Source organism: Elephantulus edwardii, unplaced genomic scaffold (assembly GCF_000299155.1).
Source record: "Elephantulus edwardii isolate Elephantulus edwardi_28Jun2011 unplaced genomic scaffold, EleEdw1.0 scaffold00006, whole genome shotgun sequence".
Classification (NCBI taxonomy): domain Eukaryota; kingdom Metazoa; phylum Chordata; class Mammalia; order Macroscelidea; family Macroscelididae; genus Elephantulus; species Elephantulus edwardii.
In genome coordinates, this window is record NW_006399756.1 from 6,698,940 (window position 1) to 6,723,530 (window position 24,591).

The following is a 24,591-nucleotide window of genomic DNA, read 5'->3' on the forward strand; positions in this document are numbered from 1 at the left end:
CTTGTCGCCCTTGAGTCGATTCTGACTCTTGGTCACCCTGGAGAGAAGGGTTGTCCCACAGGGTTTCTGTCATCTTATATGGAAGACAGTGAGGCCACGAGTGAATTCTGTGAAAATGGCCTGGTGGTCAGGATCTAACCTGACTTCACCAGATGGAAGGAGAATCAAGAAAAACAGCCCACTTCTGATTCCTCTGAGGTGGAGGTCAGGAATGGTGCCGCCCATGTCTGTTCCACCAGCTGTCCCTCCACTTGGCTTCTCCGATGGGGTTGATAACTCTGACAGAGACCTCACAGACACTCCTTGGGTCAGGATAGCGGCTTCTGTCAGCACAGGGACTAGGTCTAGGAGACATGCTCCACTCCTCACTCTTCCTCCTTGCTGTTCACAAGGCCCCGTTTCCGTATCTGGAACGCCTCATTCTTAATCCCAGAGGGATCCACATCTGACCAGTCCTCTTGTTAGGTTTCCATTTAGCAGTGTGTGTGATTCTATCACTCAAGGGGACTCTTGGATTGGGTAGTTGCTAATAATGTATATATTGGGATAAAATACCTTACTTGTGTAATTTTAATTATGTTGTGGGAGTTGAGAGATCGTGGAAGGGCCATTTAAGTAACCCATTGCACTGCAGTTCATACCACTGACCTTTCCGTCGGCAACGCAGCACTTAAGCCCTGTGCACGCAGGTCGGAGCACAGCGGGGTGGAACGTGGGCTTGCTTCCGTCCCTGGTGGGGGTGGCTGTGTGGAAGGATTATGGATGCAGAGTGTCCTTCCTGAGCAGACTGTCCTGGCATCTTGAGTCCTGTCCACGTGTTTCCATATCCTCAAACTCTCCCTAGTAAGTGATGAACAGCGGCCTTATTTTGGGTGCTAACCAGAGGCACACGTCAGCAGACCAATCCCACTTGTTTCTCCAAGGCTTGTGTTTGTTGTGGAGAATGCTGAGAAGTGGACAGAGGAGGAGCCCTGTGTCGAGCAGGGGCCTCCTGCGTTTGTTGAAGGAAATAACTATTGCAAGTTTATTTTGGGAAGCTTTGATGGCCTATCGGCAAGAAACTGTGCTGCAATCCTGAAGGCGCACGGTTCAAATCCACCTGATGTTCTGCTGGAGAAAGATGGGCAATCGCCTTTTGTGCAAGACAGATCTGACTTGACAGTACACAACTTAAAAAAAATCAAGTTTATTATTAATGTTTCTAGTTTAAAAGTACGTGTGTGTAGAAATGAATATTTGGTTTCTAATCAAGTATTCCCGGGAGTGATAATAGTGGGGAAAGGGGTTGTTTCTGTCTTGAAATATGTGTTTACCATTTATAGTGCTGTTACTGCTCTGAGAACACACCTGACAGTGTGTTGGGAGCTAGGCCCGACTCTCGGTATGAGGCCATTTCTGTCCAGAGGTGACACACTCATTCAAGCGGAGCAGGTGGGGTGAGGTTCATAGGTAAATTTACTTTCAACTTCTTAGCACCTGCCCTCAGCTACAAATTCTAGACAAATCTTCAGTGGCTCAAGAATGAGATGTGCAGTGTCCAGGAATTCAGTGTGACGCTGAACAGAATCAGAGCACTTGGACTTTTTCACAACCCAATGTCTAGATCTCAACTTGGACCTTCTAAGACGATTTTGAATTTTCTTATTGGAACCACATGTTTTCAGTAACAGGAAGGCATTTGAAAAGAAACATATATATAAGACGGGGATTTATATTTTTCCCTTACAGCTAAAGGTACACAGACATCCACAAGAGTCTCTGGTACTGGGATTGGCGAGATGAAGTCTATTTCTTCAGAGTCATGATGTTATAGAGCCCCCACCCGACAGCAACATGCATTAAAAGTGGGATAGCAGCATCCCACTAAATCCCAGACATGAAATGTAGATGAGCCCCCTTGGCCAAGAAAAGATTAAAGATTAGAGGTTTAGAAGCATTTTTTAAAGTAAAGCTTTACCCAGTTCTGTATAGTTGAGATTCCAATATGGCTGGGAGTCTGCTCTTGTAGAGATTAAATCCTGGGAAACGATGAGAATTTCCGGCCGGGCTCCTGGAATTGACAAGACACTGAGACTTCAGCACACAAATCAGTCTTAGGGAAGATGTGCACTCAGTGCTCCTCAGAAACACAGGCAGTGAAACTTTCTCATGTGCTCTGTCCTTATTACCAAGAAGGATTAGTCCCTGAAGAAGGACCTTGTACTTGATAAAGTGTCAGTGTGAAAACAGGAAGACCGTCAACAAGGTGATTATGTCGCAGTGATCATGGTATAATGAATGACTCCAGTGCAGTTACTGCCGTGATACGGACACAGGACCGGGCCATGTGACTTGTGTTGTGTGTCAGGTCGCCATGAGTTAGGTTTGACTCAACAAGAAGATACTCGGACCTGGAAGGATGCGATGAGAAGACTTTAGGAAAAGAGTTAGAAATGCATTGTCCCAACAGAAGTCACGCCTGGGGCCGAAGGAAGATACAGCTGAGTATGGCGCCCTGCCTCCTGGCATCCACCAGCTTGATTTTACTTTGAGTGCTTGCAACTCTTATGTGGCCTCTTGCTGTTGAAAATAGAAAACCTCGATTGGTGGAATCCATTGGGCATTTATCCTTTCCCCAACCTAATGAAAATCATTCCCCAAGACTTGGTAAGGGTGAAAATGAGCTCGTTTTGGTTTTAAAAAAATAACCGCCTAGTTCATTAGCTTGTGATGAAGGAACTGCACTACTGAGGCAAAGGTATGTAGTTCGAATCCACCAGCTGTTCTTTGGGAGACAGATGGGCAATCACACATGATTTCCTCTGATAACCCGCTGGAGAGTTCGCTGTGAGTCAGTGCCAATTCGATGGTACACAACCACAACATTAGCTTGTGTGTGAACCTACTGTGATACTGTGACTACCATCCACGAGTGGATGCCTGTGGAAGCAGGAAATGCAACATTTTTTTCTACCTATCTAGAAAAGCAGCCCGGGCAGTGACATTTAGACATACTTCATCATGTGGCTTCTTGAAGCCCACGGAGCAAACAAATCAATTTCTGAGCAGTAAACTATTTAAAAGAAGTGGCTACAGCCTGTAGGGTAGGGAAGGATTAATTCTGTTTGGAAAAGATAGAACATTGGGGCAAGGTGCTGATGTTGATGTGGGGATAAAAATGCAGCCCGTAAGTGAATAGCAGTTCTGAGCATCTGATTCCAGGCTTTCGTTTCTCTTTCTTCATAATTGGGCCCTAACTAGCAACAGTAGCTCCGCCCTCCCATCCTTTCCTCCCTTTCTCTAAGCAGATGAGATCAGGTGTCCCACATGGGACTTGGTTTATCCCAGAGGTATTGTGCAGTCTTTTGACATCAGGATTTGTGGACTGTCTTCACAGTAATGGTATCTGGCTTACGTCCTATGTCTTGTAATTCCACACCCACTGTCCCCTGGTCAGTTATACCTTGCTTGACTCAAAGGAGATTTTTGTTGTCCTAGGAGCAGTGTCTGTTACCTGCAGTGACTTGAACAATAGAGCCAAAGAGAGCAGCTGGAGTGATCTCTCTCTCAGGAACTTGGGGGACAAGTTGACCATTAGGGTAGGGACGTGACCCCCTTTGTACTGGGAACCCAAGCCATAGGCTGGGCCTCATTCAGCCCTGAAGAAGGTGAGGGCAGATACCTGCCTCCCTGTGTGTGGAGGTCTTGGGAAAGCAAGCATCAATCACATCAGTAGTGAATCTGCTGGAAGGTGGGTTTGCTTCAGGAAATGGGGGTGTGAGCTCCACTTAAGATATCTTGGATGTCTTCATCAACAGGCATTCTTTCCGTTTTGTACATACAGAGCTAAAACACTTGGCCATTTTAGCATTCTTCACATGAATAGTCCAAGTGGCACGAACCAGTCGGTCACATTGTGCAACCATCATCAGTGCCAGTTGTCGAATTTCCATCACCGGCAACAGAAGCTCCTCACTTCTGAGCATGGCCTCCCCTCCCCTCCCACACGTGGTTGGTGACCGCGGTTGATCTTGGGTCTCCATACACTTAAGTTTTCTCCACATTTCACATTCATGGCATCGTAAGTTTGTCCTGTTGGTTCTGACTTCACTCAGCAGATGGTCCATGAACCAAGTCTTCAGTTCTCACTGGCTGAGCAATATCCATGTGTCAGTAATGATTCCTACCGTTGGTTTTGTTAGGGACCCTCACAGATGTCCCTTCTCACCTGTGTCCTTAGACCCAGGAAGTGGCCAGGTGCCTGTTGTGGTTCCTAAGTCCTTTTTACCTAGTGACTAAGAATTTGCATATTTATAGTGACCCTGAGCCTTGTCAATGGAAATGAAATAAAGGTTTTGTAACCAGATGTGGGTTAAGACGCAATGTGCTGACTCATAGAACATTCCAGAACATTTCCTCCAACCTCCTTGAAGCAGACACCATCTCTGTTACTCTCATTTCTCCTTCATTTTCTGTGCACTCTGCACACACTGCAGTGGCCTGGAGAGTGTTTTCTGAAGGAACAGGTTGGCATTGTCCAGGCGTGGCTGAGGAGGGTGTGGGAAGGGTCTGACCATGCAGGCTGGAAGGCAGGGTTGCTGCTGAGTTAGTGCGAAGCGATTTCTACAGACTAAAGACAAACCACATTAATGCTGTCTGTTCAGGGTGGTGTCTGCATTTCCTAATAATACAGCCCTGTTCTTGGGCACTGCCCTCCAAAAAGAGAAGCCCAGTCCTGCCTCTCTGTGCAGGTTACTGGGGCATTTTGTGGGAACCAGCTCTCTGGGCCACTGTGGCAGCTGTGTTCAGAGTTGGGGTTACAGCATAGGCAGTGAGGACGGGGAAGGGGGGAGGACGGGGTCCCAGGGCTAACCTGGGGCTCACAAGCCAATGTTATCAGGCCCCTTCTTGGGGGGATGACATGCTGGTCCCCAGGAAGCGAGCTTGACACACCCGTATGGCAGCCGGCCCAGTATGATGTTCGGCCCAGTGTGATGTTCGTTTAGTCCTTAGTTCTAATGTGAGTGCAGGGCACTGGCTTTGCGACATGTGGCGTCCTTGCTTCCCTGTTACCACACAGGAGGGCCCCGCCCACCGCTGCCCTGCGCTGTGTCCACCTCCTCTGGGAGGGAGGCATCTTATCGCTCTGTCCTCTCCCCTCCCCCACGCGCAAGTGGGAGCTCCATAGAGGACTGTTTAAGGCCAGCAAGCCTTGTGCTTGCGTGTGTGAACCGAGCAGATTGGGGGGTGCTGGGCTCAGCCAGCACTAAAGGCTTTGGCCTTCTCTGCATTTGATCAGGGAAGGTGAAGCGGTCCCCTGGGCCTCACAGACCGCCAGAGGGGGGTCTAGCTCAATCATGACCATTTGTGATGGAGTTGACCTTGGACAGCCTCAAACCCCTCTGAGCTTTGGGTCTCAGTTTCCCTTTTTGTGAGCCGGTTCCTGAGAGCACTGAGCTACACTGGTGGGCTTGATTAAGAGTGAAGAAGTTAAGCTCCCGTCATCCTCAGCACAGCAGCTGGCATGCAGGAGCACGGAGTACGTGCCCGCGAGGCTGCCCTGCTGGAGATCAGAACAAGGTATGTCTCTCTACAAGCTCTCAAAGCCTTGGGGCTAGAGGAACATTCTAGGACTAACATAGCTCACAGTCTGCTTCCCTGGTTATGGGGTACACCCTCTCCCCTTTGGGAAGGTGGGATATCACCTCCCTTGAGAACTGGGTATATCCCTCCTGCCGCTAATTAACCTAGGGGAGTCTCCCTGAAGTTTATCCAAGGGACACACACTGAGTTTAATTTTTGTTAATTTGAGGGTGTCCAGCCAGCTCCTCCACACAGCAGGGACTGGGATGGGGGGCGAGGGGCAAACACCCAGGGAGTGGGCTCCCTGGACACCTGTGTGTTAGCAGACTCCCTCTCCAGTATCATGTCCTCGCTCTCCTGTTGGGGGCCAGAGGACTCAGTGGGCCCAAACACTAAATACGGCCTGGGGGCCATACTAAGTGGGCACTGCTGGGCTGGTGCAGCTTCCTTCCCAGGGTGACCAGCCGTGGAGAGGCCCAGCCTGATGGGCTTTCTCCTGCCACCAGCACTGGGTGAGGAACTTAGCACGGCCCTTCACACGAACGGCTGTGAGAGCCAGGTCACCAGGCTTGGACCCCTGCATTTTATGGCAAAGTCTGAAAATGCAGATTTGTAACCACCAATGTTAATGAATTCAGACTGTTTGAATTTCACACTGAATAATGGCTGGAATTATCAGAGCCGGCGGCTTCTGAGGTGCCAGGATCGGGTAATCTTTTCTCAAGATTAAATTGATGGAATGATGTAATATCACATTACTTTTATTAACGGTCCTGGCCGTAAAAGAAACACACCGATTAGAATAGGAAAATTGAGTAAAAATAGTAGTAATAACCAGGCAATTTGGAATAGGTAATATATTCTGGAAATTTCCAAATGCGGCATCTCATTGAAAATGCAATGTTGTGCCCTGAGATATTGAATGCAGTACCTTTGTCCCCTAGGGCTTCCTCCTTCTACATTAAAAATATTCTATTTAAATGCAGATTTTGATTTGCAATCTAGGAAGAGAACCCTGCAAAGGGGAGGGGGGGACACCCTGGCATCTATTAGTTCGGGCTTCATATGTCATTTAGAGCTTATGCCCCCATCTCTCCCTCATGCCCGCCTCCCCAAAAGGCTAATTTCTGAAAATCTAAGTAAAGAAATGCTTCATTTCAAAGGTTAACACTTCACTCTTATCTGACCACCCTTCGCCATCGTCAAGTTCAGAAACACAAAAGCCCCTCCCCACCCCCAATTCTTCATGTGACGGAAGCTTGCGTGTCATTCTTTGAAAGAGTTCATTGTCAGAGGCAGAGTGGACACATCTAGCACCTTGTTAGTCTTTACACACATTTGTGCCGTTTAAACGCTTCCTTTAAGATGGGTTTCTGTGCGGGTGTGTGTGTGTGGAGGTTACCTCCCTGGTCTTCCCTTTAACCCCCCCTCCCCCCCGGGCATCCCTAGAAAGCCACAGGGCGCCAGAGCTCAGGAGGCATCAGGACCTGCCCTCACTGAGTAGAAGTGCCTTGTTTGATGTCGAGCTGAGATTACCAAGGAAATAGATTCCTAGCTTTTGACATTCTGCTCTTGGAATCAATTAGGTGGTTAATCATTGTAAATACCGCTTTCTTTGGCTGTTGTCTCCATTTAATAGAGCACCTCCTGCTATATGCACTTGTCAGCTTCAAGCCGAGCCCCGCGTCTGGGCTTTTATGATCTGTCAAGGGAAATTGGAAGTAAATTCTTTATAATATGCTAATTGATCTATTTGGGAATTTTTAGATGTAGACAACATCTGTGCTTGACAGGCACGCAGTCACCAGCTTCCAGTCTCCAAAGATGGTGGGTTTGCAGACTCTGTGTGACCCGGTCGAGACCTTTTCTGTCCTCCTGGGAGCTGGCAGTGTGGAGCTGGGGGACCTTTCCTGGTGCCTCAGGCTCCTAGCTTGAGGGACCCTCTGATCAGAAGGCTGGGCTTGTGTTGGTTGGGAGAAAAGCCAGCGTAAACACCCTGGTCTTGTGGCTTCCAGCCGGCTGCAGCCTCGTCCAGACAGCTGGAGAGAAGATTGGCGAGCACCCTGGGCGAGTGGTACTCAGGACCCTCTGCCCTTGGTGGTTCACAAGCCGCATTTCCTGTTCCCTGGGCACCTGTGGTGACTTGAGCATAGAAACCTGGGACTGTTAACTTGTGTGGGAGCTTTAGGCTTTTCCCACAGAAGATGAGGAGTTGTGACCTCCTTGTTGCTGTCATTAGATACCATCATGTCGACACGGATTCATAGCCAAGTACAATGGATCGAAACCTTGCCAGATTCTATGGGTTTGAATAGAGGCTGCTAACAGGTTAAAAAAAAAAACCAAACAACAAAAAAACAACAACTGTCAAACCAAATGCATGAGTGTCAAGTCAAAACTGACTCCTATCTGACCCTCCAGTACGTTTTCCCAGGCTGTAAGTCACCTCAGAGAAGCTGGTGGCTTTGAGCCTCTGGGGAGACACTGCCTTTGGGTTAGGTCAGCTTCATACTGACCATGGCACCAAAGCTTCCTGACCAGAAGGCGGGTATTTCAAACCCCTCAGCTTCTCCATGGGGAATAAGATGAGACTGTCTTGTCCTGTCAAGATTTACAGCATCAGAAACCCAATGGAGAGAAACCAGGAGTTGGAACTGATTCTGCAGCTGTGGGTTGGGGTGTTGTTTGAGTCACAGTAAGTAAAGCAGTCCAAGATGGAATGTCCATTGATAAACCCTCACTCTTCGCCGTCTCGTTCGTTCTCGGCCACCTGGGCAGTGTGCGTGGTCATAGTCTTCGCTGCCACCCGGGTGAGGACTAAGCCAGGCATTGCGGGGCGATCTTCTGCAGGCCCACTGCCTCCTTGCAGAGGGAGTGCCCTGGGGGGACAAGGGCAGCAGAGCTTTCCAAGCTAAGTCTAGGGGAAAAGGCTTCATGACCTACTTCTGAAAAACCAGCCAACTCAGATTCTGTGCGTCAGAACAGAATGCCGTCTGGTACAAGGCTTAAGAGGGACCTCGTAGCCGGAAGGCATTCAGAGGACACAGCAGCCCTGTAACTGTGATGGTCGCACGAGGCCTGGCCGGGTCTCATTATCTCGTGTAGTGTGATTGTACCGTGATTCGGCGCCGGTTACATGGCCACTGCCCAGGTAGATGTGCTGGCTGCTTCTTGAGGTTGGTTGGTCTTGAGAATCTTGAGAAGCACGGTCTTGCCATCCTTGGCACAGAACTGTGGTCTTGGACAAAGAAACAGTCGTGCATCTTCACTGTTGGTGGAGATATTTCTGGGAATAATTAAACGGTGACCCTTCTTCATCTTTTTTTGCCCGAGTTGCTGAGGAAGAGCAGTTTAATTTGAGACTAGGAAATTTTGTAATTGGATTTAGAGGACTAACGCCAGCCGACCTGATTCACACGTTGACAGTAGTGGGCGCGCCGACATGAATACTGGTAGCAAACCCGTAATCTGGAGTCAGCAGGTTCGTACACTACTATTTCATTAAATTTTCAGGCAAAAGCTGCAAAAATTAATTGGAGGCGTGTAATAGTTTAGAATGTAAGCCGGCTTACGGTAATAAAATTATATGAAGAGGAGACAGTTTTATATACTGAGAGAGGAAAGGCTGGTTTACTTTAATGAGACGAGATAGAAACGGAGAGGTCTTTTTTCATTACAGATGCAGTCTAAAGTGTTTGGACTAAGTTGATGAATAGAGTTAATTCGCTGCTACAGTTCCAATAATTCATGTTGCACAGTTTAATGACTTCTAGATAAAAACGGGATTGAAATGTTAATTTCTCTGAAGAAATTGGGGCACTCTTGTATATCAGGCCCCCCCTCCCCTCCCTTAAGCCAGTGGTTAATTTCACCACGCAAGTCTGGGGGGATATTTCACAGTGTGTAGACTTTTGCCTTTCTTACTGAGTTTGGCTTTATTTCTTTATAAACCCGATGTGGGTGATGGTGGTAAGATGGGAGACTGCCAGGGAGAATTTACTGTCGTCGGACAACATGGTTCAGTAGAGAATTTCCTGACAGCTTTATCCACAGCCGGAACCTGTTCTGGCTGATGACCATGTGGTTGATTTTGTTTGTATCTGGCTAGTTCAGCCTCTTTCCTGGCCGAGCTGATCTCTAGGTTTTCCAGCTGAGGAATTAGAAGGATCATTCCGTTAGCATTCTATTTCTGAGACTTTGACCTTACACAGGACAAGAATTGAAGTGTCACCATTGTTATCATGAGCCATAGAGTCGAAACTAACCCATGGCTGACCCTCCGGCGGAGGATGTTCAGAGAGTGCCCGCCTTCTCCTGTGGAGCAGCTGGTGGATTTGAACTTAGTGCCTTTGGAATTGCAGCGCAGCTTCTTGCCACTAGGCCACCAGAGCGCCGTTATGCCTTTTTTGTCCTTTTTGTCTGCCCGTATCAGACACCTTCATAGGACAGGTTCAGTTGAGTGCCATGTCTTCCCTTTCTCATTAACTTAATTCGAGGAAAAAGATTAGAAAGGAGTAAGACCAAAACGTTAACTAATAGAAGTGTTACAGAATCGGGGAACGGGATGAAGTGGGGGTGGGGCTGCTGACCCCCCAGCTGCCAGGGGACAGTGAGGCTTAATGGTCCCCTCAAGAGTTACAGCCTAAGATGGGGAGAAGGCGCTGGGAATCAGAAGCAGTGGCAGTGCGTGTGGTGGTTACAGAATCCATCTGCCCAAGGTCAGTGGTTCGAGCCCACTGACCATTCCAAGAGACTGCCTAGCAGGAAGTCTGCTTCTGCAAGGATCCCAGGCCGGTCCGCTCTGCCCTGTGGATCTCAGAATTGACGCCATGGCAGTGGGGTGGCTTGGATTAGGCTTGGGGAATTTCTTATTTATTCCCAGACTTTTGGTGATTATGATGGTTTTGCTATCTTAATTTTATTTTGGGGAGGCCCGATAATCTGGAATCCCCGGGGTTTAGTACACAAACCTGGAAGCGTCACTGGAGGTGGCAAACTCCAACTCCTGCCCTGGTTCTGCCGCCTTGCTTTTGGATGAGGTGTTCAAAGGGCTTCCTAGAAACCTGTTAGGAGGGAGGAGTGGCGAAGATTGGGAAACTCTGGCTCTGGGCTCTGGGGCCGCAGAACCCCAGGTACTGACCGTTTGGCCCAGGCTCCAGAGCAGGCTCGTGAAGAGTTGGGAGGAGGCGTCTGTGCAACAGAAACTGTCCACCACCTTGGCCAGCCCTTCCTGGTCACACTGGCCATGAGCACAGCTCACCTGTGTAAGCAGACAGCTCAGCAGGACCGTCCAAATGTGAATGGAGGGCTGATGGGAAAGGGTTTCTTTTGAATTTGCTTCCTGGAGGTCCAGGGTCTTGGGAGTCTCCTGCTTCAAGCATGTGACACCCGTTGGGTTGTTGTATTCGATGGCGGCCTCCTGTGACCCATGGTGAGGCGAGGATGTGAAGACACGTCCCAAAGATGCTGTCCATCTCTGGAAGGAGAGCGCCTGACCCAACCTGTTCCCCTTGTTTCTCCTGGGTCACAGGAAGACCACGTTGACCACCTGGCTCCAGCCCTGGGCCTGCTCTGGATGGATTGGTGTGTAGGGCCTTGGCCTTTGCATTTGACTGTCTAGGACCCGAGCTCACACCCTTTGCCTTTGCTATTAGTGACCCTTTTAAATGACAGAAACTCTTAACATGATAGAATGACATAATGGCCACTGCAGTGGACATTGGTCAGGGTCTGGAAGATGGTGCCAGACCCAGGGCCCTTCTGTTAAGAGTTGGCCATGGGTCAACGCAACAGCACCCCACAATATTGGAGAAAAAGAAGTGAAGTCAGCCCAGCTCTTCGCGTATCTCATCCTTTGGAACTTCACAGGCTTTGTCTCCAAAAGGTGGGGCCTCCCCCCAGCGCTGTTGACCTCTTGAGGGTGGAATCTGTAAGGAGTTCAGAGTCCAACTCAAAGGTCAGGTGGTTATCTACCAGCAGTCTCCTCCCATGTGATTTACAGCCTTGAAAACCAGTGGGAGGCCAGCTGAGAGCATTCAGATTGTTGGGATGAGCCTGAGTTTTTTAATTAGATTGGTGGGTCGGTGGTAGACTTCTCACCTTCATGCTGGGGAAAGGCCTGGTCGTCTACCCTGAACTCTGCCCCGGTCAACCTTGCAGGTAAGTGGTGCAAGGGGAAAGCACAGGGCTGAACAGGGCTTCACCACCTTGTCATGGGGTCACCAGGGTCTGGGGTGCTATCAGACCTCTAGCAGCATCCCTGGCCTCGCCCAGTTGGATGCCCACACCTAACAGCCAAAAAACGCACTGCCTCCCCACCCCCGAATCCCCTGCCACCCCGTCTGTGACAACATCCAGACATGGTCCCATGTCCTCTGGGAACCAGAGGGCCCTGCTTGAGAACCAGCAGGTGAAGGGTGGATGTTTACTCCCCATCTGAACCCGTCGTGCTTGCACTATATGACTAGGAGGCCATCTAGGGCCCCACCCAGGGGCCAGTCCTGTGTAGAGCAGCCCACAGGGCCTCCAGTCACAGGTCCGTACCTGCTGGGCTGCCTTTTGGACCATCTTGTAAGCGAGCGAGGCAGCTTCGGGAGCTGAGACTTTGAGGGGAGCCTGCTATTGGCTGTATCCCGCTCACAGAGCTGTTCATGACAGTGCATTTGACAGACAGATTTATTTGTCACCTTGTCACAGTGACATGTTGAGATTGCTTCACTGCTCATGTGCCATTGACACTTGACTGTCTGAGATGGGGACAAAGCACCCTTCGAAGGAGCTGGAATGTGTCTTATCAGCACAAGGCATAACTTACTGCCTGCTTCCCTGTTCCTTTAACTTTTAATTGAAACCATTTAGTTACCACCCCTGCTGCTAGGAGTCTGGGGACAATTAGGAAAGCCCCATCTGTCCTTTGAACCACAGTATATTGCTCCTCCCCTCCCCCTGCTATCTTGAGAAGATGAAGAATTTTAAGTCTCATCTCTGCCTCATTGTCTTGTGGTGGGTATCACTTGAATGAGTTATGACAACTCTTTAATTCAATTATTTACTCAAATGCAGACTTTGAGATGATTGAGTGAGATCGGGCGTCTGAGTGTTTTCACTGTCAGGCAGGGACCCCCAAGGAGGTTGTATAGGTGGGGTTTTTTCCCAGTTTCACTTGGGGTCCATGTCTGGACTGTCTCCACAACCCCCCAGCTTCATGGCGCCAGCCCCCACAAACATAGATTGGAAATGGCACATGCCGAGGGCTTCGCCATCCTTTCCCCAGGGCAAGGAATTATCTGTCCAGTAATATTAGGTCAGCGGATTCCTGCCCGGCTGGGCCTGGAAGGAGGGGGAGGGGCGGGCAGTGCAAGTGGGGGGGCGGCGGGAAAGGCAGTTTCTAAATCTGTAAATGTGGTAAACAGTCTCTGTTCCTGCTTTGGTGTTTGACTTTGAATTAAACAAAGCAACGTGAGTAGGAGGCGTAGAGTATGGTTATTTCAGCCAATTTGTTCTCTAATGTGGAAAATCTACCTAAAATAGGAGCCTGACAGTCCTGTGTGTGTAGACAGGATTGCGGGTGTTGAGAGGCTTCGCCCAAGTAGTGGAAGGACTGAGGAGGACACTCCTGGCGAAAATTCTGTTGTTAAGCTTGCCTTCTGGCTGTCACTGGAACCCAGCGTTCCCGTGAGGGGGGCAGCATTTCTGTGGGAGGCCCCACCCTCAGACAGCAGGACTTGGTTTTCTGAAACATCGGGGTGCCCTTTACCAGGGTGTTCACGGTTCCTCAAGGGTAAGGATCTGACCTGGGAACAGAGTTTTGTGGAGACATGAGTCTCTGGACACTTGAAGGTGAGGGATGCAAAAAAAGAAAAGCAGAGGTGCAGATAGCCCAGAGCTTGGGGTCCAGGGGTCAGTGCATGGGGACGTGTGTGCAGTGCTGCAGCATGACCCAGGCATGGTGGGTCCCAGGGGAGCTGCTACCTGTCACACTATGTGAGCGTCTCGCCGTGTGAAGGTGAATCTTTCCAACCATCCTCACTCCTGACCACCAGCCAGGCCCTGCAGCTGTCCCTTCATGGAGAAAATGGCTGCCTCTCCTAGTGTGGGCAGTGGGGGTGCTGCCTCTATCTGCACCCCCAGGCTTCCCAAGTTTGCCTGACTTGCTCCTTCAGACCTAAACCTAGTAAGTGGACTTCTGCCCCGCCTTACGCATGCACAGATGTGTTTACACGGGCACGCACACTCTCTTGTCCACCCATCTTACCCCCATGTGTCACCCTATCCTTTTATCTATCCCAGTCTTGACGTGGGAGCAAGAGAAAGGTGGGTAAAAACAATCCTAACCCAGTGTGTCAGCTGGCGAGGATGGCACAAGATAGCACAGGTTTATAGTCACAATGAATTGTGCTTGACTTGATGGCACCAACCAACAGTAACAATCTTGGTGGCAGAAATCAGCTCAGATCTTCAACAGACAGACATGGAAATAGTGAAGCCAGCCTGAGACCATGTATGACCGAGTTTGCTGTCCACACAGCCCCATTTATCCATTTTTTGATAAACAAAGCTTTACCCCAGGTTTTTCACCATGGTGTCATTTAATGGTAAAAAGCCTCCCAAGAGTCCTGGTGCAAAGAGTCCTGGTGATGTAGTGCTTAATGTATCAGACTACAAACCAAAAAGGTTGATGGTTTGAGTCCACCTTCCGCCTTCTGTGAGCATTGGGCAGTCTCTTCCTGTGATTCGCAGGCGTTTTGAAGGTTGCCCTGGGTTGGAATAGATGCAGTGATGGGTTAAGCATCTATTGGTGGGGACGTTGGGAATTCTTCTTAAAATGATACTTTCAAAATTTGAAGTAATATTTGTGTTTGAAAGCATAGGGATTTAAAATTGATTTCTCAAAGTGTAGATACTAGTCTTCCGAAGTTTCGCTTCCGCAGTTTTGGGAGTCCAGCCATTACAGAGTACGGGGAGATGGAGAGATGGTTGTTTCTTAGCGGTGGTCTTCCATTTGTGGAATTTGGGGTGATTATTCCCATAGAATGTTCTGTATGAATGATGTTCTTTTCATAATGAGAAGGACATTTGCTGGCCATCCTGACCTCATGTTGGTTGAGAAGGTGAGGCAGGCACTGCAGAGCTGACTGGCCCCCTGGAGCGGGAGCCTGGTGACTCAGGGTGTCAGCTGAATGGGCAGCTCTGAGAGGCTGTCAGCTGAATGGGCGGCTCTGAGAGGCTGTTCGAATCCACGAGCTGCGGTGCTGGAGCTGGGCGAGCCGTGTGCTTCTGTAGAGATGGACAACCTTGGCAAACCCATGGGCAGTTCTGCCTTGTCCCGCAGCACCACTTGGCTGAAATCGACGCCACAGAAGTGGGGGTGTTGGTCCTCAAGGTGGGGGTGTGATGGTAGTCATGTTGGTTTTCAGAGGAGAGCCTTGCTGTCTGTACCCCACTTGATCCGGTACATTGTGCACACAGATTCGTCTCTGCAAAGATCTGCTGTTTCCCCCTTAGTCTTTGGGCTGGAATGTTATGGAGTCTGGATGCCTGCTCTGTTTCTAGTTTGTGGGTTCTCCAGCCGGCTGTTGTGAGAGGATGCATCCAGCTTAGCCCCCCGACTCCTTGGCATTGCTGTCGTTTGGTGCTGTGTGCCTTGGGGCTGATGCCTGAGGCTCTCCGTGCCTCCATTGTCCTCCTTAAAAGTAGGGTTGGGGTTGGGGGTGGGATTGGGGGGAGGTGCGGGGTTGGGGGATTGTGTACCAATGAGGGAGTTTTTCTTTTGCTTTTCAAGGAGAGGAGCAAAAGGGAGGGGCGGGGAGAAGGATGCAGCAATGAATGAATGGAATTCCAAAATCTCTGTAGATGTTCATTGAAATGAAAAATAAATAAATTAAAATATTTTTTTTAAAAAAAGTATGGTTGGTAAAAATGCGTGCCCCATGGACTTGCAGAGTGCTTTTAAGTGACATGGGCCAGAGTCTGGAGATCGAGAGAGGCGACTGGAGATGGTGGTTCTCCCCACTTGCTCATTCCCTCTGGATGAACGTCCATCCTTGTAACTACCTCTGAGCGTGTGGGGTGCAGCTCACAGAACAGGGTGCCGCCTGCCGCGCCCTGCCCGCCACCTGAGCTCTGTCTCCGTCGAGGCCCTTGTGGAATTCTGGGTGGTTGTGGGGTGTTTCTTGACCGTGGTGCTTTGTCTTCTTTTGGTCATGTGCCCTGCTCCTTCACAGGTGTGTGTTCTCTGGGATCACCTTTAAGCACCATTGCGTGTTGCCATCCTGGGGACCAGGCATCCCACTGAGAGGCACACAGGAGGAGCCTGGCTGAAACCGTTTCCCGACAGAGGACCCACTGGTGCTGACCTGTGGGTGCGGCCTGTGACCGTGGGCCATCACGAAGCCAAGGTTGGCGCTTCTGCCTCAGACGTGAGCCCGTTGTCTCCAGCTCCCTGGGACGCATTCATCAGGTGTCAGGGCTGACCTAGGACTCTAGCAGGAAGGACAGCTCCGCTGAGCCCTTTGGCTCCTGGTCCCCTTCCCTGTGTCTTCCATCTGGTCCCTGTGGGTGTGGCGGGTCCACTTTAACCCTACCCATTCTGTGCATATCAAGTGGATTGAGAAAAAGGAGAGAGCCGAATCCGAGGCCGGAGGGCAGTCACCAGGAGGGCTGCTTGGTGGGTGATGGAGACCCGGGTGGAGAATTCAGTAGCCTTTGGGGGTCAGCACCTTCTGAGTCAGGTGCTCCCCTCTTCTCATGCACACCTGGCTGTGGGGTTCTGGTCGCTCTGAAGTCTTCTGGTCCTCAGACTTGCTCACCTTTTACAAAGTCACAGATACTCTGTATTTGTTATTTTTATTAATTAGTGTCATTAATAATTTTTATTTCAATATTGTGAGTGATTCCAGATTCAGCACCATATCCCAATTGTAAAAAAAAAAAAAGATGAGGCAGCCTCCTGGCCCTTCCCCTATTGGTGACCAGAAAACTCTTGTCAGCGGTCAGCCCGCTCATGGTGACCTCAGGTTTCAGAATGGCACTTTGTTCTGTAGGGGTTTCAACTCAGTAACAACTCGACTCATTGCTGTTGATTTGGAATCCACTCAGCTGCTTCTGCCAAGGGTTCTCAAAGGCCATACCACACAGGAGGAGATCGCCAAGCTTGCTCCTGTGTAGCAGCTGGTGGATTTGAACCACTGCCTTGGCGTTGGCAGCGTAACTCGACCCCGTCGTGTTGTGGAGCACTGTTGAGTCGACCCAGAGGTGAGGCTCCAGCAGGTTTTCAGAGGCAGCAAATCACGCGGGAGGAGATAGATGCTCATCTTTTTCCAACAGAGCAGCCAGTGGATTTGAACTACATGCCTTTGGGGAGCTAGTGCAGCAGCACCTTATAACTAGGCCACTAGATATTTGTAGTGTTGATAAGCAGGCCTTTCCTGCTAGTCTGTTGGACCTTTTCTGTTAGCTTTGTTTGAAATCTGTCACCCTCTGATACTTGGGAACTTTCAGTCGCTTAAAAACAAAATTCTTCCTGCTCATTTTCCTGTTCCATACACTTTATGAACAAATCATTTTTATTTGTTTTGAGAAAATACCTGAAGTAAAAGGTTTGCAAGGTTTTTATCATCAAGCACTGAAAAATGTGCTCTGTAGCACCCTGCTTCGTTCAGTACGTGATGGTGCTTTTGGTCAAGGCGGCTCATCTTCACCGGTGGATTTTGGGAGGAGCAAGTTAGAATGAGACCTTCAGGCCCTGAGGCTACTTTTATTTCTTCTTAACCCACGGGGAGGTTCTGCTCTGTCCATGAATTAGAACTGATTCCACAACAGGAACTTTGATTTGGCGTTTTGTTAGATATGAACAAGGGAGCTCTGGTGGCCCCGTAGTAAGAATCTGTGCTGCAGTCCCAAGGGTTCACAGTTTAAATCCACTCGCTGTTCCTTGAAGGATGGGAAGTCTCCTCCCATATGATTGACTGCCTCTGAAAACCTGCTGGGGGTCAGCTGGTGGTCGATTCTGACTCAGTGGCACAACAGCAACAAGGGAGCCCCATAGAGGACAGGTGGTCATCTTGCTGTGACCGAAGGGAGCTGACTGGACCTGGACTGGGAGTTCCACTTCCAGTGAGCTACTGTGAGTGGGAATCGATCTCTCCCTCTCTGTATATGAAGTGTGTGGGGAGAAAATTCAACAGCGTTGGGCCTTGGGAGCAGAGCTGTTGATTTCCTGGGACTTGGAAGCATTCATTTTCAGGAGAAAGGCATTTTCAGAGGATTTGCCAGTTCCATTAGTTCAGTAGGTAATGGGGTCACGGGCTAAGTCCTGAGGCTGTGGAGTGCATCAGGGTTCTGTGTTGATGCAGCACTCATTGATTAGCTATTAGGGAGTGGGGCGCTGGGACAGTGTCTGCAGTACAGCAATTTGCACAGACAGCTTCAGGATTGGCATTGACAAGGTAGTCATTGGGACAGTGTGTCAGAAGGCTGCATGGCTTACCAACGGCCACTCTGTACCTCTATTTACTGTCTTCTCCCCATCCCTACTCATTCTTTTGTTGTTGTTTTTCCATTCAGCTGTTCATAAACATTGTTTTATGCCGTTAATTACGATCCATGCAGTGAACTGCTCACTCTTCCCACTTCTGCCCTGTGATTCTCATTTCCATCAATCTTTCTACCCCTTTCCTGCCTCGAGCTTTCTCTGTTCATCCTCTTTGTCTTCATAACCACAACAGTGGATTATGTCTCACCAGCCTCCTTCTGTTCACCTTGTTTCACGTACCAGCTGACTACTGTACCCTTCTGTGTACTTCTTGAAAATAAGGCTTGCTGCATCTGTGCGTTTGTTGTAATAAGAAATGTGAATGTAAAAAAAAAAAAAGAAATGTGAATGTTTGTACGGGAGCTCTTAAAGAACACAGCCTAGATGTGATCTCAGAAGGTTAAAGACGTTTTGAAGCATTCAGTGTTCAACAGCAAGGCAGGTGATGTGTTGGGACCTGCAGGACACACCACCTACCAGGCCACAGGGTTCCTGCGTGTCGGGTCATTGTGGAAATGACACATAGAATTGTTAGTTACTGTCCTCTGTGACTCCCAGTGACCCTGCACAAACAAATGGTGGAAGATTTGCCAGTCCAGAGCCCAGCTGTGCCTGGCCTTCCACGCTAGACGTGTGTGAGCACATCGAGCACATCACTTGGTCATCCTTGTTTGTCTGCATTCTAGAACATTCTCCTCTTCCTGCACTTCACCACCCTGTGGCATTGAGGAGTCCCCAGACCAGTCAATTATAGTAGATCCCACCGCTGGACTTGTGCATGGTCAAGTGCAAGGGTCCCCCAAGCTACATGTTCCAACTTGTTCCTGTCAGGAGGTGGCTGGTATTTCCTTTATCTTGTGAGTGATGTTGTCAGCTCTGATCTCTTGGATGTGGTGCTGTATGTCTTGTTGACCTGCAGACTTCCCTCGTCAGTGATTCTGCTCTGAGTCAGTTATGCGGGTGACGTTGTGTGCGACGCCACTTCTCCCTGTGTCGATAGCTTTGTGGGGCAGAGACATTCCCTATCTCCCTTATTCAGATGTTTTCTGTCTGCATTCACCTATCTGACTGGTTAGGACTCAGCGTGTTCTTTTCCCCTCCATGGACTCTCTTCTCTTTCCATGGTTTGTTTAATGGTCAGCATGGTCCGGATCTGGCCTTGTGGGTAAGCAGCTGTTCTGCCAAGCCAGAGGCAGGTGGTTTGAATCCACCAGCTGCTCTGCAGGAGGAAGAGGGCCAGTCTTCCTCGCTTGTAAACCCTCCACTGTGGTTTATTTCCTCTGAAAACCTGCTGGAGGGCCCCCTGAGTCTGTTGTGATTTGAAGCAATGATCTGGTTGGCTGGTTTGCTGATGTTTTGTTCTTTTTTTCTTTCTCCTCTTTCATCCTTCTTTAAAAGCACCGACTGGTCCAGGGCCCTTGTGTTTCCTCCCCAAGTCCAGATGCAGTATATACAGTGGGTCTTCATAGCTTGTCTGGGTATGTATGCAACGGTGGGTAGGTAGGTTCGGTATTTTGTTGCTGTGTTACTGGGAGTCTGAACAGACATGGAGGCCTGCCTGTGAGTTCAGAACTTACTGCCAGGGGCTTCTCTCTGGCCACCCGAGCACCCCTGTGTCTACCTCTGGGGACAAAACTTGAGGCCCAAGTGTGGCCTGTGCAGATGGGCCATGGCTAGGGTTCGCTCGCTTGGTAAATAATTGATGAGGTCAGCTGTGGCAGGCATGTGGGCGTCTGGAGATCTTTTAGGGCATCGGGGCGGCGAGTTCATTTTGGTTGGAAACTGGAGTGGATCGTGTTTCTTATGATGACAGTCAAGAAGGCACAGATGTCATACCCCAAGATGTTAGGGATAGGCTCGGGTCAAGAGAGGTCAAGCCCTTCCCGACCCTTTTCACATGCTGAGGGCATTGGCTTGAAGGAGAATCAAGCCCCCTTCCTGCACTGGCCAGGTGTGCTTCTGGCCCCTCACTGAGGGCGCACAGGAGACAGGTGAACTGGGGTAGATTTCTGCTAGGCGTGTTTGTTCGCATTCTGGGCCAGGGAGAACGGATGTGTCTCTCCAGGAGTTTAGACTGCTGGTCCCTTAAGTCGTGTGATCAGAAGACATGACTTATCTGCTTCCCCAAATCCAAGTCCCTTGGACAAGTTAAGCAGAGTATCAAGTACCTTCATGGTGGTTAAACTTAACGGTACACATAGAGCCTTTGAGGACTTGACAGTAAACTGTTCTGAAATGCATAATCTAGAGTGAACTTGGAGAAAGGTCCTGTTCAACAGGAGCCCCACAGATACCTGGGTACAGCATCAGGACCACTTGGCATGGCTCCAGGAGTGGAAGCTGTGCCCGTGCGGTTCTAAATTCTGCATGAAACATTCACACCCCACAAGAGAGGGCTGGGCAAAGGACTTGAAAGGAAAAGAAGTGGTTTCTGCATCCATCTCCCTTGTTTTACTGGAGAAAGTGGCTCGAGGCTATCCTGACACGTGTTGACATAGCCGCCTGTCTTCATTTTAGAATGAGCTCTTTGCAGTCACCAGCCACTCTGCGTCTTCTGGTCCTCCTTTGACAGAGGTTCTGAGGTTTCCTCTGGGATTGGCCCCTTCGGCTCCTGTAGAGACGTGAGGTGTGGTCCACGCCTCAGCTGAGAGCTGGGCTTGACTGAATTTCTGTGTAGCATGGGGTTTTTACAATTAGCTTAACTTGGACTGTATGCTAAGACTCTGAGGGCATGGTGGCTGCAGATGGAAGGAGCAGTCAGTTCAGAGCACTGTAGAATTCTCCTGACTTGCCTGGCAGCAGCGGCACAGGAAGGAGGACGGTGACCAGTTGTCAATGTGTCTATCCTGCCCCCCTTCCCCTGCACCCCCGCCCCTCCGCCCAGGTGCCAGCTGTCCTCTATAAGGTCTACAGTGACTGAGTTTTTGCCAGGCCTTTCTTCCAAGGCTCTCCTGGGTGGACAAGAACCCCTAGCTTTTCAGGTACCTTTGTGTTTGGGAAGCTTGCACTACCCAGGGCCTGGGTTAAAGAGGACAGATAGCCGAGTTGTTGCCTGCTGTGCGGGGCACCCCACTTCCTCCTGGGCAGGCAGAACAATTACTGAGGATCAGACCCTCCTCTGCCTTCAGACCCGTCATGATACTCGGGGCCCCTAGGTCGCACACTCCTGGTGGAGGGTGGAGCTGTCTCAAACCCCCAAGGGTGGAGCTTTGGGCACGACCCTTGCCTCTGGTTTTTGGATCCAGATGAAAGTACATTCTGGCCACAATCCAGGACAGGAAAAAGAGACCAGGACGCGCACACCCACATGGGTGGGGCTGATTGAGATGAGGAGAGGCCCTGAATCCCTGGTGGATATGAAGGTAACATTGGGGCCCTGGCTCCAGCGACACTGGCTCCAGGGATGCCCCCACAAACATGTGCTGTACCCCCAGCCTAAGAACAGCCTTACAGTCCAGTCTGTGTATCCATCTGACCTGTCTCCTCAGCTGCCTTTAGGAGCTGTTCCCGGGAACACATGTCTGCACCATATCCAAGTGTGTGGGGTCACAGAGCAGCAGAAGTAGAACCTTGGGGTTCACAGCAGAACACCCAGACCATGGAGTGTCCCCTCTGGAGAAAGGGGGCTGAGTTCTTCAACAAATGCTTCTATGCTCATTGATGCCAAGGCTTTAACTCTGGGTAGCAGAGACCAGAAGACAGCCTCCCTGAGCAGCTGTAGGGCCTGTCCTTGCCCAGGAAGCAAGGTCTGCACCCGCCCTTCATCCTGGTCTGAGCTGTGGCCTCCCGGGACGGCTGTGTGGTGGCGGTGGCGGGGCCTGAGTCAACAAGGCCAAGATAGGCGTTCTCTGAGTTGGACACGCAGACGTAAGCACCATCTGGGACTGTCACCTGGGCCTGGGCTGTCACCTGAAGTAGCCTGGTACCTGATATCTCAAACACATTCCCCCGGATGGTCCCAGTGCGGTCGGGGTGGCCTGAGGTTGGGTGGGGTACAGAGGGACGGAGATGCCATAAAGGGTTGATGAGTTTGGACCACATCCCCACTGCTGCATGGCTGTTGGGTGGGTGACTCCTACCTTGGAACTGGGTGCTTGTGTGTTCTTTTTGCTGGTAATGCCAGCATAGAACTTTCCAGAATGTGCCCTTGGACACAGCTTTATCATTTGGTCTCAGGAACATGGAGAGCTCCTGTGGCCCTGGCTGCACGTAGTGGCCGTGGGATCCCGGACTGCAGGCACGGGTACAGAGTGCCCACGGCAGGGCTGTTCCTCCCCCATGTCCCCTGTCCCCATCTCTCCTGCTCCCAGAAGACACTCCTCAGCAGTGTCTGCAACACCCACGGAGGCCCCGGGATCCCTGCTGCAGACAAGGAATGTGTCGGGGATACGGCCACGACACGGCTTTTCCTCCCCCGTCCCCACCTCACTCCTGCTCCCTGAGAACACTCCTCAGCCCTGTCTGCTGCACCCGCGGGGCCCTGGGGGCCCTGCCTGTCCCAGAAGCTACAGCCCTCCCCACTCACTAGGCTGACACATGCTGCAGACGCCACACGTGTCCCGAGCCTGCCTTCTCCTCACATGGTCTTCAAAATGCAGCCTTTCTCCACATCTGTAAACTCACATTCACAGCTTTCCACAATCACACGCTTGTCTGTCCCTCACAATAGCCGCATTTTGGTGGAGGCCGTGCCTGACACACATTTTTATTGAACTTATAAAATCTTTGGGGCGAGTGGCTCTGTAAACACAAAGGCTTTCACGGCAGGCACAAACCATAAGCCTGGTTATTTTGTTTTCCCCCAAAATGGAGACGTGACGAGCCCTGGCTCACGCACCAGGGGGGCTGCCTTGCCCTCTCCTGCCGGAAGTGAAAGTTTGGATGACATCGCTGCAGGCTCGCTTCTTGTCATTGTCGTTGATGGAGCCGCGGGAAGTCGGGGCCCAGCTGTTCTTGGCAGAGGTGACCGCTCAGAGAGGAGAGGCTGGAGAAGTGGCTCTGGGAAGGAAGCCCCTTTCTGAAGGTTCACATTGTCCAGGGAGGAAATCGGGGGCCCACAGGCAGTTCCCGAGGGACGAGAGCAGGGCCCCTGCGCCCGACCACAGCCCAAGGCTTCATTTTCTCCCTGCCCTCCAGAGCAGTGATGGTGTTCTGGCCTTCAGCGTTCTGGGATCCTAGGTGTCACATGTAACTTCAGTACCCGGTCCACCAGCGTGGGCCTCAGGAAGTGAGTGCCTTCCGCCTCATGGAGGGTGGTTTGCATGAAGGAAGATGGGATTCCTGGGAAAGGGCAGAGTGATGAAAGTAGCGTGAGTGTACCCCAGGACTCAGCAGGGCAAGTCACCAGCTGGGACTTGGGCTGAAAGCGGTTGACAGCTCAAGAATCCTCCCTGCGCCACCCTCCCAGGATCAACGCAGCCCCTGGCTCCACCCAGGTGGGCATGAGATGGAAGCCTCCCTTTACCACCCTCCCAGGATCAAGGCAGCCCCGGCTCCATCCAGGTAGATGTGAGATGGTTCCAGACCCAAGACACCTTGCTCGAGGTCATTGACCTAGGAGGTGGGCTGTGGCCTGACTAGGTCCTGCCTGTGGCAGTGATGTCTGAACAGGTGGAGTTCTGGAACATGATGAGGGTATAGGTGAGCTCTTCACGGGGGGAGGGACCCAGGAGGTGCTCCTTGGGATTGGGGATGGAGGATGCAAGTAGGGTGAGGCATCCTTGTGATATCTAATAAAATACTTTAGACAGAAGCCTGCACAAATTGTCACGTCCAGCTCAGTGACTTGACAAAGCACACCCACCTGTATCCTTTGTGACCACATCATCAGCCCTTTAGAAGAGCCCTGGAGAGACCCTCGAGAACCTTGTGTCCGCTCCTCAGGGACTTTTCTGACTTGTGCTACCTGAAACTGGCTTGTGTCCTCTTTAATGTGAACCACGCGGTTTCTGGCCGCTGGGTCTTTTTATCGTGTGCGAGAGTCATCGTTGTTTCTGTACGAGCGGCAGTTCATTGATCACTGCTGTGTACTGTTTCACTGATGGAGCCGGTACAAGGGATTCTTCTGTCCTGCTAGACCTGGGGACTTGGAGTTTTAGGGTTTGGGAAATGTTGTAAGGTGTGCTCTGTTGAGCTTGTGCCCAGGAGGGGAGGCGGGGCCACTGGGTGAAGAGGTTCAGCGTTGGTGGAAACTCACTACCTATCTCTGTTCCCCCCCCCTTCTCCCTCGCCCCTCTTTTCTCCCTCCCTCTCTCCCCTTCCCCCCCCTCTCCCTCTCTCAGCTGTGAGAAGCCCCTGTGCTCATTCCTCATTCTCTGTCCCTTTTACTTTAGCATCATCTCTGGTGATTTGTGTTTTGTATCTCAAGGTGTTTGATTTGTATCTTCCTGTTAATGATTTAGTTACCTTTTCTCTTTTGGACTATCATTTACTTTATTCTGGTTGATGAGAACTGTGCAGAGCAAACCCTGAAGTGTTGCTGTGCTTTTGTTCTCTCC

The 24,591-nt window shown here is 50.5% G+C and overlaps 2 protein-coding genes across 2 annotated transcripts in view; one reads left to right on the plus strand and one right to left on the minus strand.

The window, feature by feature from the left end:
• LOC102847911 overlaps nt 1–24,591 on the minus strand; it is a 74,439-nt gene that overhangs the window by 30,596 nt on the left and 19,252 nt on the right. Inside the window, exons 3-8 of the mRNA XM_006880135.1 lie at nt 23,295–23,374; nt 22,928–23,046; nt 22,174–22,325; nt 21,849–22,071; nt 10,533–10,625; nt 8,304–8,441 (exon numbers count right to left, since the gene is read on the minus strand). Of these exons, the coding sequence (XP_006880197.1) occupies nt 8,304–8,441; nt 10,533–10,625; nt 21,849–22,071; nt 22,174–22,325; nt 22,928–23,046; nt 23,295–23,374 (805 nt within the window). The remainder of the gene's footprint in view (nt 1–8,303; nt 8,442–10,532; nt 10,626–21,848; nt 22,072–22,173; nt 22,326–22,927; nt 23,047–23,294; nt 23,375–24,591) is intronic.
• CTBP2 (C-terminal binding protein 2) overlaps nt 1–24,591 on the plus strand; it is a 107,783-nt gene that overhangs the window by 18,645 nt on the left and 64,547 nt on the right. The window lies entirely within an intron of this gene.